The sequence below is a fragment of the Peromyscus maniculatus genome, chromosome 7 (assembly GCF_049852395.1).
Source record: "Peromyscus maniculatus bairdii isolate BWxNUB_F1_BW_parent chromosome 7, HU_Pman_BW_mat_3.1, whole genome shotgun sequence".
Taxonomy (NCBI): Eukaryota; Metazoa; Chordata; class Mammalia; order Rodentia; family Cricetidae; genus Peromyscus; species Peromyscus maniculatus.
In genome coordinates, this window is record NC_134858.1 from 67,904,151 (window position 1) to 67,919,856 (window position 15,706).

General features: G+C 46.9%; 1 protein-coding gene across 1 annotated transcript in view; it reads left to right on the top strand.

The window, feature by feature from the left end:
• Myo1e (myosin IE) overlaps positions 1-15,706 on the top strand; it is a 205,342-nt gene that overhangs the window by 141,319 nt on the left and 48,317 nt on the right. The window contains exons 13-17 of the mRNA XM_006979281.3: positions 749-835; positions 1,880-2,047; positions 2,951-3,036; positions 7,343-7,424; positions 13,517-13,623. Coding sequence (XP_006979343.1) covers positions 749-835; positions 1,880-2,047; positions 2,951-3,036; positions 7,343-7,424; positions 13,517-13,623 — 530 coding nt within the window. The remainder of the gene's footprint in view (positions 1-748; positions 836-1,879; positions 2,048-2,950; positions 3,037-7,342; positions 7,425-13,516; positions 13,624-15,706) is intronic.

Genomic DNA, 15,706 nt, shown 5'->3' on the forward strand with positions numbered 1-15,706 from the left:
GTAAGCGGCCTTCTGTCCATCTACCTGGAGATTCCCTCGTGGAGATTGACTGAAACCACTAACAGAAGGAGGGCTGAATAAACAGACAGATGGAAGTGGAGTCCCCCGACTGCCCATCACGTACAAAGTTCGAGAAGGAAGAAAGATCTGGCCCACTTCTTTTATTGTTGTGATAAAACATGGCCGAGACAACTTAGCAAAGAAAGGATTTAGTTGTTCTTACAGTCCCAGAGGTTTGCAGTCCACAATGGCAGAGTAAAGGGGTGGCGGCCTGAACAGCTGAGAGCTCCCGGCTCAAACCACAGCAGAAGGCAGAGAGCACACTGAAAATGGCCGGAGTCTTTCCAAGCCTCAAAGCCCACGCCCAGTGACACACCTCCTCCCACAAAGCCACACCTCCTAATCCTTCACAAACAGTCCCACCACCTGGGGACCAAGTATTCAAGTATACGAGTCTATGAGGGCCATTATTGTTCAAACCTCCACATGGATTCAGGAGAATCCTGAGTTCAAGGTCATCCTTGGATATGTAATGAGTTCAAGACCAGCCTGGGACATCAAACAACAACAAACAAACAGTTGTACGCTATCAATTTTTATGACTTGGACAAAACATAGAAACCTTTAAGTTATGAGATGTTCCTTTCCTGTCACCTCTTAGTGATGGGGAAGTTCTTAGTGTATGTAAAGGGATGCAGGTTCTCTCTTTCATGGTGGTTTATGCAAGCTTCTAATTTCTGTCATCCAGGAAGAGTACGTTCAGGAGGGAATAAGATGGACGCCCATTGAATACTTCAATAATAAAATTGTGTGCGACCTCATAGAGAGCAAAGTCGTAAGTACCAGCCTGTGGTCCCCTCCACTGGTCTACCCTTCAGTTTCTTTTCAACTGACAAGGAAATCACTCTGGCACAGAATGGTAACATTAACGTTAGTAATGTGTGAATGTGTAGCGTGAAATAAAATAACGGGCTTTTATTACCACAGTAAATAAGAATGTGTACAAAATACCAAGTTACAAATGGCAGTTGTTTCCAAATTCTAGACGATAGCTCGTGGTTGTGTGGTATAGCAAAGGAGGAGCCATAAAAAGGATGACACCTTCCAGCCCCACCGTGCGCCCACATACACAGGACCGTGTATACACACATACACACGCAAAAATAAATACATAAATAAAAGTGACACCACCGTGCACCCACATACACAGGACCGTGTATACACACATACACACGCAAAAATAAATACATAAATAAAAGTGACACCACCGTGCGCCCACATACACAGGACCGTGTATACACACATACACACGCAAAAATAAATACATAAATAAAAGTGACACCACCATGCGCCCACATACACAGGACCGTGTATACACACATACACATGCAAAAAAATAAATACATAAATAAAAGTGACACCACCGTGCACCCACATACACAGGACCGTGTATACACACATACACACGCAAAAATAAATAAATAAATAAAAGTGACACCACCGTGCGCCCACATACACAGGACCGTGTATACACACATACACACGCAAAAATAAATAAATAAATAAAAGTGACACCACCGTGCGCCCACATACACAGGAACGTGTATACACACATACACACAAAAAAATAAATAAATAAATAAAAGTGACACTGTCTAGGGAGCCAGCTCTCTTCTTGGAAATGAGTTTCCTTCATCTTCAGATCTGAAGGCTAAAACCTCCTTTGGGAATGTTAAGTGCATCTTTCCTGGAAGGAGTGGCTGATGATCAAGATGGCATCTGGGTCTTGGGAGCAGTCTCCTGGCTTAAGAAGGACCCCATAGGTGTTGTGTATTTGGAGGGGTCAGTGACCCGGGCCTTGCCTTCTTGGTCTCACCAGAACCCTCCTGGAATCATGAGCATCCTGGATGACGTGTGTGCCACCATGCACGCTGTGGGCGAAGGTGCCGACCAGACACTGCTGCAGAAGCTCCAGATGCAGATCGGGAGCCACGAGCACTTCAACAGCTGGAACCAAGGCTTCATCATTCACCACTATGCTGGGAAGGTAAGGCCCGAGACCACAGTTCAGTGGGCCAGACTCGATCCATTCTAAAGACTCCCCGTTTTGAGCCTTTAGGGGTGGGGTTTGTTTTCTCATGAACCCATAGAGATCCATGTTATTTATTCATCCAACAAATAGGACCTGGAACGAATTTGAAGAGTTAAAACAAAGCACTGTCTCCAGGGCTGATTATTTTAAAGTACAGATCTCCCTGGCGTGTACTGCAGCTGCTGAAGCAATAGGTTTTTGTGTCTTGACAGTTGCAAAGTTCCATTCCTTTGCTTTCCCATGGGCGCTGGGACTAACTTCAGTGCTTTCCCTTACAAAGTGAGTAACTAGGTGCCTACAGGGTCCACAACTATGTAGGGTCCTAATAGAATTTGGGGTCATGGCTCTTGGATGCTTCCTGGTCCTCTGGAAATCCACAGATATAATCTTTCTTCCCAGCTAGTCTCTTGTTAACCACGGTCCCTGAGCATCGAGGCCAGGGCAGATGGACACAGCTTTGATGCTGCTTCTAAGAACGATGACCAAGTTTTAGTTGACATACTTGATGAGCGAGCTTGAGGGCTCCCTTTTTCTTCGCTTAGTCAGAACTTAGGAAAAATAACTTCATGTACTGCTCAGACATTTTTAGGGATCCACAGACAAGTGGACATGTGTTCTAGAGAGCTGCAGTCTCACTTACAGATCACCTGGGGAGCCAGAGCTTCATCACCTCCCATTAGGTCGTAGTCAGCTAAGCCAGAGGATAAACTTTCTGTGACAGCAGCATAAAGTGTAAAACCTCAAAGACCACAACTAGAAAGGTCCACCTTCTGATGAAGCTAGCCATACCCACTTAAGGATGTTTTTAGCCAAAGAAATGCCTAGGATGGAATTTGATTTCTTTCCATTCCTGGCCAGGTTTCCTACGACATGGATGGCTTCTGTGAAAGGAACCGGGACGTGCTTTTCATGGACCTGATTGAACTCATGCAGAGCAGTGAGCTGTAAGTGTCTGCTTTATCTGGCATGCAGTACACTTTAGTGTGTTGTTGTTGTTTTTAATGTGTATGGGTGTTTGGCCTGTTTGTATGTCTGTGTACCATGTATGTGCCTGGTACGCACAGAGGACAGAAGAGAGATCAGATCCCCTGGAACTAGAGTTACAGATGGTTTGTGAGCCGCCATGCGGGGACTAGGAATTGAACCTAGGTCCTCCAGAAGAGCAGCCAGTGCTCTCCACCTCTCCGGCCCCATGTTATCACAAACCAGTGATGGTATTGTTTCAGCATGCAAACCAGAGTGATACTGGAGCGCTTAGCATCTGGTTCCTTTGGAGCTGTTGAGTCTGGTTTATAACTTGACTACTTGTTTTCTCATAAGGGCTTTTCTCCTTCTAGTCTTTGTCTCTCCCTTCTGTCCCTAATGTTTTCTTCCCCCAAGTGCCATCTGTATGTCTGGCTCCATTATTGGTGAAATTATTAAGGCCACTCCACGTAGTTAAAAGGGAGGTTTATTTAGTGGTGTAATTTACAAATGAAGGGATAGGTAGGTTGCAGGGTCTGGGAAAGACATGGCGCAGTCCGGCGGTGTTCTCTGGAGAACTCTGCTCGGTCTACCTCCAGCGTCCAGGGTCCAGGAACCAAAAGAGAGGGTGTATCCGGATCTCAGGTCTTCAGGGTCCTCTCTTGGCCCCGCCTTGTAGATGTGACAGTTACCGAAGCCTCAATGGGGGTTGGAACTTCCAGATCAAGGTTGGAATGGCTACCCACTACAATCCATCGTCTTCAACACTGTTCAGAGGGAGAAGTGGCCATATTGGCACCAGCCTAGAATAACTATTTCTGACCAGGAAGAATAGAAAAATTTACTTTTATGATACTTTGCCCTTGGGACAATACCAAAAGGAGTTTCCATGGTCACTCCATTTTTAAAAGTGGCTAATTGCCTGAATTGCTGGATTGCTGAAGCCATTGGAGATGGAGAAGTCCAGGAGGAACTTTCCCCTTCTGTCCATGGCGGGATCCCTGTGGCTTCTTTGTTCTTGATTCCTGTGTCTGGAGCCCTTGATGTCCTGCAAATGTAGGAAGAGGATGTCCTCACATTCCTTGCCACAGGAACATACTTAGGTGGCGGCACCCTTGATCTCCAGATGGCACAACACAGCTACAAAAGGCACAGTGATGGCCTCTTTGTCAAGAGCCTGAAGAGGACCTGGGAGAAGCTGCTGCTGGCAGCTCGAGCCTTTGTTGCCCTTGAGAACACCGCCGAGGTCAGCATCATCTCCAGGAACACTGGCCAATGAGCTGTCCTGACATCTGGCTGCCACTGGAACCACTCCGGTTGCTGGCTGTTTCATACCTAGAACATTCACAAACTAGATCCAAGCAACCTTCAGGGAGCAGTGGCTTCTGATGGTGGCTGACCCCGGGATTGGCCTTCAACCCCTCACAAAGGCATCTTATGTCAACCTGCCCACCATCTCTCTGCGTAATCCAGATTCTCTTCTGTACTGTGGGGTCATCGCCATCCTATGCAGCAGCAGGGAGCTCACCCAAGGGGTCTGATGAGATGCTGACCTGGGAAGGTCTGAGTGTGTGTAGCACCATCTCCCATGAGTGCCTATTGGAGGTCACACTCGAGCTCTTCTACAGAGGCCATAAGAAGATGGAGAAGGATGAAAAAGATTTGACCAAGGAGGAATTGCAGGGTGAATGGACCTTGCCAGCTCCCGAGTCACTGGTCTGAGGTGTGCAGGCGCCCTCTGTGCCTGTCCAGCTGTTCCCTGTGGACCCCTGAGGACTGGGCTGCAGCTCCCATTGCTCAGCCACTGAATGGGCTGCAACCAGTGGTCATAAGCTAGTCTGCAAGACACTTGAGCAAAATGAAAAGGTGGATGGAAATCAAATTTAAAAGAAAGAACAAAGGAAAGAAAACCAAGCCTGGGAGGAGCTTCTACGGGGGATATATGCAAACATTTGTTTTTATTTGTTTATTTTTGAGGTGGTGTCCCCCAGGCTGGCCTTGAAATCCTGATTCTCCTGCCTTCGCTCCCGAGGGCTGGGACTATACACTCCTGTGTGTGATGCTTGGATTGACTCTGGGACTTCCTGCATGCTAGGCAAGCAGGCTCTGGACTGCACTGCATCCCCAGGACAGCTGCCTTAAGGGAAAGCAACACTTTGAGCGGCTTTCTGTTAACTGTGTGAAAGCGAAACAGGCTTGCTCTCCTACCCCAGTGAGGGGCTAGTCTTGCTTCATTTAAATGTCTCCCCCCAAACCCCACCATCCTCCATGAAGGTGCTCCACCACCATCCTCCCCCATGCGGGTGCTCCACCACCATCCTCCCCCATGCAGGTGCTCTACCACCATCCTCCCCCACACCAGTGTGCCACCACCATCCTCCCCCACAATGGTGCTCCACCACCATCCTCCCCCACAATGGTGCTCCACCACCATCCTCCCCCACAATGGTGCTCCACCACCATCCTCCCCCACAACGGTGCTCCACCATCCTCCCCCACCTCGGTGCTCCACCACCATCCTCCCCCACACCAGTGCTCCACCACCATGCTCCCCCACCCCGGTGCTCCACCACCATCCCTTGCCACAGCTTCTTCACGCTCACTTTTGAGATGCCACGTTTCTTTTCATTCCAAATGCATAACCTCAATGTGCTGTCCTCTGAGAAGGTCAGGGAGGCTGCAAGTCCTACCTTGTGGGTTTCGTGGCAGCCAGGTGAAGGCATCTTACTTTCAGAGATGGTTTTTAATTATTAAAACTCCTGCCAAGTTCAAGAGAGATTGATGAGCCCGCATAAACTCCTGTCATCTAGATACAGCATATTATTTTGTAATGTGATTGCTGTAAAAATCTGTGGTTACGTCTGGCCAGGTTAGAAGTAGATGGCTGGGGAAACTTCCTGGAAATTTCTAAAGACCAAAAGGTCGCTCAGCGGGGAATGAGTTTGGGTTGGCATAGCCAGTTGTCAACTTCTGTGGGCCACTTCATTCACCGAGCCAGTTAGAAGATATTTATTGAGCTAAGGTTCAGACACCAGGCGCGTCAGAGTCACCAGACATGCCCCTGCCCTGTGTGCCTGCTGGGTACTCGGTTAAAGTTAGTGAGGGGATATATTCTGCAGACAAAGCCTCGGGGACTGGTAACTGCAGCGCTTGACACTGCTCCTCCACGAAGGCTGTGTGGCTTGCTAGCCTCTAGCAAGCAGAAGTCACTCATGCTACTAAATGTCCTGCGTTGTAGGGCCAGGGACATGGCTCAGTGGGTACGGTGTTTGCTTAGCATACACAGCCTCCTGGGCTTGTTCCCTAGCCCCTCGTAAGACCTGGCATGGGGCAAAGGACCGTAGCCCAAGCACATGTGTAAGTGGGCTTTTCTTCGGGCCAGCAGCTCCCAAATAATGACACGGAGACTTGTCACTAATTATGAAAGCTCAACCTTAGCTTAGGCTTGTCCCGCTAGCTCTTATAACTTAAATTAACCCACTTTTTTTTTTTTATTAATCTACATTCTACCACGTGGCCTTCACCTCTCTCCCATTCTGTGGCCCCTTATTCGGCGTCTCCATGACGTCTCCTGTGAGTCTCGGTTATCCTTTTCTCTCTGCCCAGGAATCCTGACTGTCTCTCCTGCCTAGCTGTTCAGCTTTCTATTATACCCATCACAGCAATACCTCTTCACAGTGTACAAATATCCCACAACACACTTGGGGAACGGAAACAGGAGGACTAGAAATTCAGGGTCATCCTGGGCTACATGGGGAGTTCGAGGTCAGCCTGGACTACAGAAAACCATGCCTCAAAAACAAACAAACAAGCCAACAAAGATCTAAGATGTGTAGGACACTCTCCCTTAAGCCCCATCAAAGAATTATCCAGGTCCGACACTCCACCGAGATCAGATTCAGAAACAGATTCTCACAAGCAGAGTGGCATAAACCTCCGATGCTCCCAGCTCCCACCATCCGCAGGGCTCCAGTCTAGCTAACTTGTCTTCACAAACACATCCTGTCTTCCCTCCCCCTCGGCTGTGCTATCCCCAAGATGGCCCCCAGTTCCAGAGGCCGGGGTGTTCCACACTTATGTCTCTGTTTGGGACTCTGACACGCTTGCGTCTTACAGTTCTTTCTTTTGTGTTTCCTGTCTGGTGTTCATTTGGCCAAGTGACATCCTGCAGGCTTGTACTGTAAGTCACATGGCTTTTCTGTGGCCAGCCTTAGATGCTTCTGGACAGCACACCCAGCCCCCACAGAACTGAGAGATTGCTGATCCATCCTCTTTCTCGTTTTCTAGGCCTTTTATAAAATCTTTATTTCCTGAAAACCTGCAAGCTGACAAGAAAGGCCGCCCAACGACCGCAGGAAGCAAAATAAAGGTTGGTTCTATTCTGGGAAGTGTTTGGGTCCCATAAGAGCTGGAGTTCTCCAGCAGTCAGGAACTGTGCCCTAGGGCGAGAAGGCCAGATTAGTGTAGGGCTATGGTCACAGAAATGCCCACAAGTTAGGCTACTTGCCAAAAAAAAAAAAAAAAAGTCACAGGATATAGCTGAATTTGACTTGGCCACCCTGGTCCCCCAGTTGGATACTAAGTACCTCATGGCTTAATGGCCAGCACATAATAATCCGTTCTTTTAAAGAGGAAATGGCTTTAAAGGGAATCTGGAATGATTTATGTTAAACTATCAGGAGTTTTGTGGTCCGGAATCATGTTCTGGATATTGATGGTGCTTTTCCAGGCCAAGCGCTCAGGCATGCCAAGTATGGAACTTGCCAGAAACCCCAGTTCATCTTTAGGGGCATTTTACACATCTCTCCGCCCTGGGTCTTAGAGGCTCCTCCTTGCTGTAAAGGGCAGACACATCTGGCCAAATGGTGGTAGCAACTCTAAAATACCATGGAAGGTGAAGAGATTGAATCGAGGACACTTTATCCTGTAACTTGGACAACTATTTGCTGAACTTTCTCAAGATAATACCAGTTCAGAATATTTTGTAGGGCTGGAGATGGCCATGGCTTAGTTGGAAGAGGGCTTGTCTACAATCCCCATCCTTTGGATCCACTTCATCAATCCATAAAACTAGGCATGGTGGTGCATGTCTGCAATCCCAGCCCTGGAGAGGTAGATGCAGGACTGTCAGAAGATCAAGGTCATCTCTTGGCTGTATAGTAAATTCAAGGCAGCTCTGGGCTATATGAGACCCTGTCTCAAAAAAAAAAAAAAAAAAAAAAAAGAAAATTTCATCTATACATATGACTCGTGTGTGTGTGTGTGTGTGTGTGTGTGTGTGTGTTTATGTATGTGTGTTTGTATATATACTAAATCATACCAGTTAAATATGTCTCTAGTTTTAAAATCAAAGAACTCACGTTATTGGTGTTTGGCATTTGGGATTCAGTTGCCTGTGACTTTTACTAAGTTATTATCAATGTATAATTGAAGTTCTTAGCATCTGAGACAGGAGAGATGACCCAGTGGTTAAAAGCATTTGCTGCTCTTACACAAGACCCAGGTTCAAATCCCAACACTGCAGCTCATAACCATCTGCAACTCCATTCCAGGGGGTCAGAGGCCCCTCTTCTGGCTTCTGTTGGCTCCTGCACACACACCGTGCACATAAACTCACATGGGCACATATACATGGAGAAGTACCTAACTAACTAATTTAGACGTTCTCAGCACCTCTTACTTATCTGCAAGGTGGAACATGTAGCACTAAGCCCAGGTGCCGCCCTGATGGTTAAATCCAGCCATCCACCTCCAGTGCCTGCATCCTACCCTGCAAAAATGCCCAGTGGCTGCTCTTACGTGCTTGCCTACCAGCGTGTTCCCTCTATCATGCCCATGCCCTTGTCTCTACTTGCTGCTGTGGGTGGTTTTTCTGCACTCACCCTCCTTCACTCTGTATTCATTCCATGATGCCCTTCAGCCTATTCCTTCCTGACTGACACCAGTGTCACAGACGCCAGGGCTTGATAACCCTCCTGGGGACAGAAACACTGGCTTCAGCAAACGACACTGTTCCATAAGGACCTTTTCGGTTTTGTGGATGAAGTCGGACATGAGGTGGTGGTGGTGAGGTTTTTTTGTTTGCTGTTGTTTCTAGAATGGAACAGCTGGATTATCCGGATGCATCAACAAGTGGATTTGATTCCCAGCATCAGAAAGAACAGCCAAATAGTTCTAACCTGCACCGAGCTGAGTATGGTAGCGAACAGACAAGATCCCAGCACTTAGGCAGTGGAAGTGGGCAGGATTACAAGTTTGAGTCACAGGAAGGTGGTGGGGGATGCAGCCACACCAGGTTTGTGGTACTTGCCTCATGTTCTAGTGTTTAGGAGACTGAGGCAGGAGGATCATGAGTTCCATGCCAGTTTGGCTTACAAAATGAGACTATCTCAAAGAAACAAAGATGAAATCTTGTCATATTCTTCAAACTCTTGGGCTCAAGCCATCCTCCTGCATCAGCCCTTCTGAACAGACACATGCTACCATGTCCACAGGTGCAGGATGAGGTTTGAGCTGGCAGGCAGAGCCCTCTGGGTTGTAGGAACACCATGTCCTTAAGAGCCATTCTAAGACTTGACTGGATTTGGGTCTCTGGGACAGAGAGCTGAGAGCAGAGAACAGATGTGATTTTCCTAAGGCCTAGATGCTAACATCTGCATGAAGGTCTGACTCATGCCTTAGCCTGAAGGACCTGGATAAGGACAAGCTCTGGGCTAGAAACTCTAGTCATGAGACTGTCACATTCAGCTCCCAGGGCTCAGCTCCCCCAAGGTTGCAGTGACTCATTTTCAAGTGGTCTGGAATATGCCTCATCAGTGGGGGATGGAGGCCTCTTACTTCTCCTTTGAAGGCAGTTTGCTTCCTTTCTTTCGTATTTGTGTGTAGTTTTAAAAGTTAGTTACCACCTTTCTGGACTGTACACAGAATGTTTAGAACCGCACATTTGGGGCCTTTGTCTAGGGAGGTCAGCCTGAAGTTTAGTTATCTAAAGGGATTCTACTTGTCTTCTTACCCAAATCCCACCCTCTCTGCTGAATCCTGTGACCAAGGTCTGCCAGTGATCTATAGTATCGAAAGTCTCTTTATTTTATATGCTCTCTCAAAACATCTCTGAGGGATACATAGCCATGGCCTAGTCCCTTGTCCCTTCCACATCCATACTACTTGGCAGGTGTCCCAAGAGTATATTGAAAGGGACTCCAGGTCTCTGGATAGAAAGTTTTATATTGGAGGTAGTTTTAGTGTTGCACATTTTATGGTTTTAATTATTTTAAAATAAAAAAACTGATCTACAGGATTTAATTAGAATTGTCCTTTGATAGACAGTTCCATTAAGTTACTAAAGCAAAAAACATATTGCATTTATGAAGCTGGAGAGATGTCTTCACAGGCTGGTCCCCAGCTTCCACATGGTGGCTCACAAACATATGCAATTCTAGTCCCAGGAGAATCCAACTCCCTTGTCTGGCCACCAGTGTTGGTGAAGGTTTTTTGTGTCCCAGCAGCTGCTCCCAAATAGCCATAAAGAGGCTTAATATTAATTATAAATGCTCAGCCAATAGCTTAGGCTTGTTTTTATCTAGCTCTTATAACAACTTAACCTATTTCTATGTGCCGCCACGTGGCTCATGGCTTGTTACCTCATCTTGTACCGGTCTTGCTCCCTCTGCATCTGGCTGGTGACGCCTCTGACTCCACCCTCCTTTTTCTCAGCATTCTCTCTGCCCTAAAACCCCTGCCTAGCCATGAATCAGTCAGCCCTTTGTTAACAATGAGAGCAATATATATTTACAGTGTACAAAGATTTGTTCCACAGCACACCAAGAGCGCTTACACACACACACACACACACACACACACACACACACACACGCTGGCAAAAACATTCACATGCATAAAATAAAAATAAGTCTTTTAAATAAAACCATATTACATTTCATAATGCTTGATTCTGAGGCTTCATTCAGTTATATGTTCTGATTGGAAGAGGCTGGTGTTGAGATCAGAGTAAAGCTTTGATGCTAAATAGAGCAGACTCAAGCTCCTAGTGAGCCAACGTGGACACACCAGGCATTGCCTGAGTGAGCCTGGAGCTGTGATTGGGAGATGGTCAACTACAACTACTGTAGCATCCATTCCTGCCTTTAAGACATCAGAGGCTTTCTAGTTCCAAGTCTCGCCTTTGTTGCTAACAAATTGTGTTGTCCCAAGGAATCGCAAAAGTAGGAATAATCATGGCCACACGGGATTGTTGTGATGTACCAGTGACCTGTGACTATTATAAAAAGAGCTATGTCAGGGGACACAGGAAGTGTCTCGACTGGCCTCTGGGGGCTTGCCTTAGGCTGCGGCGCAAAGGAAGTATGCCACCACCTGCTTTGGGCTGAATAGCAGTAAATAAAAATTAGCATCAAAAACTGAAAGTGGAGAAGAAATTTAGAGACTTCAGAATGGAGAGCTGAGTGTAATGGCAGAGGCAGGTAGAGCTCTGTAATTTTGAGGCTAACCTAGTCTACATGGTAAGTTCCAAGACAGCCAGGGCTCTATCCAGGAAGCCTATTTCAAAAAAATGAGGGGGAAAAAAAAGGTTAGGACTAGGAGAGATGGCCCAGCAGTTAAGAGCACTGGCTAGAGGACCCAGATTTGAATCCCAGCACCCACATGTTGGGTGACTCACAACCATCCATAACTCCAGGGGATCCAGTACCCTCTTCTGACCTCCATGGGCACCATGCATGTACATGGTGCACATACATGCCTCCAGGCAAAACACTCAGCACACATAAAATAAATAAACAAAACTTTTAAAGCTTTGCTCAGAGAAACTCAGATCATCAGATTTGTTCCCGAATGTAACTTTATCAGCAAAGAAGATAAAAGACAATTTCCTCTGTGGTCAGAGTCCTCACTATGGTGAGACACCCTCTATATCTCTGTCCTCAATTCCAGGCAAGTGCAAAGAATGCTGTTCTCTACACGCTCACACAAGAGCTCCATTCACTGATGAGCATCCCGCTTCGCTCCCCATCAGTTTCTAAGGGTTTCAGATTCTCAAGTCCATGAAAACAGAGAAGCCCTAATTGAGAGCGGGTTGTCTCTTGTCAGCAGAGCCCTTCTGCTGACTGGGAATGGCTTGCTGATTTCCTGGCAGGCCTTCCCACTATTTTCTTTGAGAGGTTTTTTTTTTTTTTTCCTCTCTGCATGCTGACTTGGCTCGGAAGGAGAGTTTGCCTAAGTGGGGCATCATGGACCCCCAGGGTGTGCTCAGCTGTGCGGTGGGGTGGCTGATGTGCGCATCACTCCTGTTTCCTCCACGTGTGCAGTTCTCATGATGTGAAATACACCCTAAGCAATTCCAGCTGTATTTATGTGGCTTCTTCGGCTTGAACTCAGTCCTGCTCTGGGTACCCAGGGCATAACTCATGATAGAGGGTTTTATACAGACTCAGTTTGCTGTGGGGAGATGAAGTTCCGTCCCACAAGGAAAGTGCAGAGAGCCCGGTCAAGGGACAAATTGAGGGGGACACTGGATGAAATGGCATGTAAGACATTTAGAAATCATATATTAGTAATGAATTTCACTTTGTTTAGCTGTGAGTTTGCACCATTTCATTTATTTTATTGTTATTGGTGGTGGCGGTGGTATGTGTGTGTTATGTGTATTTGGGTGCCTACAGATCCCTTGGAGCTGGAGTTATAGGCAGTTGTGAGCAGTGTAGGTACTAGGAACTGAACTCAGGTCCTCTGGAAGAGTAGCAAACTCTTCTAACTGCAGCCATTTCTCCAACCTCTTCCTCATTTTAATAAAGAGATTCTTCGTAGATGATACTAGCAGGAAAGAGATTTGAGGGTTTATCCCTGCTCATAATTTTAAATAAACAAACCAAAAAAACATTTTTTTTTTAAATCAGGCATGGTCGTGTATGGCTGTAATTTTAGCACTTAGCATGCTGAGGCAGGAGAATTGGGAGTTTAAGGTTATCCTTGACTAGAAAGTGAGTTAGAATAGCCTAGGATGCCTGAGACCCTGTCTCAAAATCCAAATCCAAAACGCGCGCGCGCACACACACACACACACACACACACACACACACACACACACACACACACACACACGGAAGAATATTTACAGTGACCTAAGTCAATACAAGTTGAACTTAGTTTGTTGACAGTGGCATTATTCCTGAAGAAAAGATCACATGAAGATTTACCTAAGTTTATATACACATATATATATAAATGTTTTCAGTGTTCAGTTTTCTAACTCTTAGGTGTGATAAAAATCATCATAAAAGTCGGCCACACTTCAAGGCTCTTCTGGACACCCACCTAGCTTAGGCACAACAGCAGATCCATAACGATTTATTCCTAGCCATGTTTCTGGAGTTCTGCAGGTTTTGTTTGGAAGCTGGTCCGCCATAGAGAGCTCCTTATTTCTAACTGCTCTTATCCTTCCCATAGAAACAAGCCAATGACCTCGTGAGCACCCTAATGAAATGTACACCCCACTACATCCGCTGCATAAAACCAAACGAAACCAAGAAACCCAAAGACTGGGAGGAGAGCAGGTATGTTACAGGGAAAAGAGGAGAGGGCGGGGCCAGCCGAGGTGGGCGTGGCGTGCGTGACCACCCCCTCAGGTGAACCAACCTCTGTCGCAGGAGGAGGCATGCGTGCTTGGTACTTCCTGGCTCTTCGCTTTTTTTTTTTTTTTTTTTTTAATTAACATCTGTGTAATAGTTCACCTCATCTTGTCTTTAACACGTTCTCAGTATCCATTCCATTCACAATTAATTTACGATGTTGATCTTGGCTAGTCTGGAGGCAGGTGTTAAAACAAACCTGAGTACCGAAGAGTCAGGATGGTTTTAAAATTAGTTTGAGGCTCTGTTTAGATGTACAGAATGTAGCGCGTGTGGGATGCCTAGCTCGAGGTCGCAAGGGAAAGCCTGAGGAGTGGGTTAAGGTGATCTGCCAGTGATGTACCCCGGGAAGATCCTCACAGAGGCTAGAGGTCCTGAGCACTCCATAGAAGGACAGAGAGAAGGAGGGTGTAAAGGTAAAGGAAATGGATGGACTGTGGGTGCTCAGATGTCCTGGTACCTGAAGAAGCCTGTGTCACTGAGGTATTTGGGAAATGGCCCATGCCACGTGAAGTGAGTTGACAACTGTAAGGGTGTTGACTGAGGAGGTAAGATTCATCTCCAGGGGATGGAGAAAAGGCTTTCCAGTTTACAACACTGTTCTCCAGGTTCAAGTCCCAGCCCTCACACAGTAGCTCACAACCATCCATAATACCAGTTTCAGGGTATTCAGGATCTGACTCCCTCTTCTGACCTCTGAAGGCACCAGGCATGCACATGATACATGCATACAGGCAGGCAAAACATTCATACACATAAAATAAAATAGACAAATAATTTAAATAGATTTGTGTCTAACTGGGAAATCCAGGGAGCATTCCTATGAGGCCTGATCTTCCTGTCCCCTTGGAGCATGGGAAGAGGAGCTGGGGAAAGGCCTCTTGGTGGGGTGATGATGACTACAGAGAGCACCCCATGCCCTCACCACATCACCAGGTCCTAGGCTGCCAGCCTACTGGAATGCACCATCCCTGTCTGGGAGTAAAGAAGACTGAATTGTGTAAGGTGTCAAGTGACTATGGAAAGGTAACAATGGGAAGAGGCGGGGCTTTAAAGAGGACAGCTGCAGGGCGCATCCTCTGAGAGACAGGTGTGGGTCCCTTTCCCATGCTGTCTCAAGCCTCGTTCTCAGCAACGACAGATGGATGATTTGATACTTGAGTCTCTGTAGAGGGGGGAAGGGCAGACCAGGAACAAAAGAAACACACAGGCCCACCTAGGTTGGCTATCACTGTCTGAAGGTGTTCTTTCATTCTTAACACCAGGGCATGGGCTGGGGTGCGGCTGAGTTAGTAGACTGGCTGTCTAGGATGCATAAAGCCCTGGCAAGGCTTTGACCCCCAACACTAAATAAGCCAGGCACGGTGGACGAGGTGTACCACTGTGGCTGCTTCTGCTTCCTTTGATACATGGTTGTATTGTGTAGCTCTGGATAGCCCAGACTCACTATGTAAACCAGGCTAGCCTCAAATTTACAGAGATTCACCTACCTCGCCCTCCCAAGCTCCCTAGTGCTGGGATTATGAGCATGTGCCACCATGCCCAGCCTAGCTCATTTTAAACATGGCTTCTGGGGATCAAATCTAGCCCTCATGTTTACAAGGCAAGCAACCTAGATCCGAAGTACTGCTGATGTCACATCCATAGTTAGACTGCGATTCAGAACTGAGCTCTGAAGCTATCCATTAGTAACTGACTTGCATGGGACACTTTGTCTGCCACATTGCCAGTCTGACTCATTTAAACAGAGGGTCTAAGACAGGTCTGTCAGTGAGATCTGGTTCTCCATGGTCTGCTCCGTCTCTAATATGTACTGATATGTGCACAGCCTACCTGCTCACGTGTGCAAGTACATGTGCTCGTGCACACAGCAGGGTGGTGTCATGGGCAACCTCAGAGAAAACGGTGGCCACAGCAGTGCCGCAAAGGGGTACAGAACGCCACTCTTCCTCCACGTCAGACTCTCCCACTTTCCCTCCCCACCTCTTTCCAATAAATAATCTTAAAT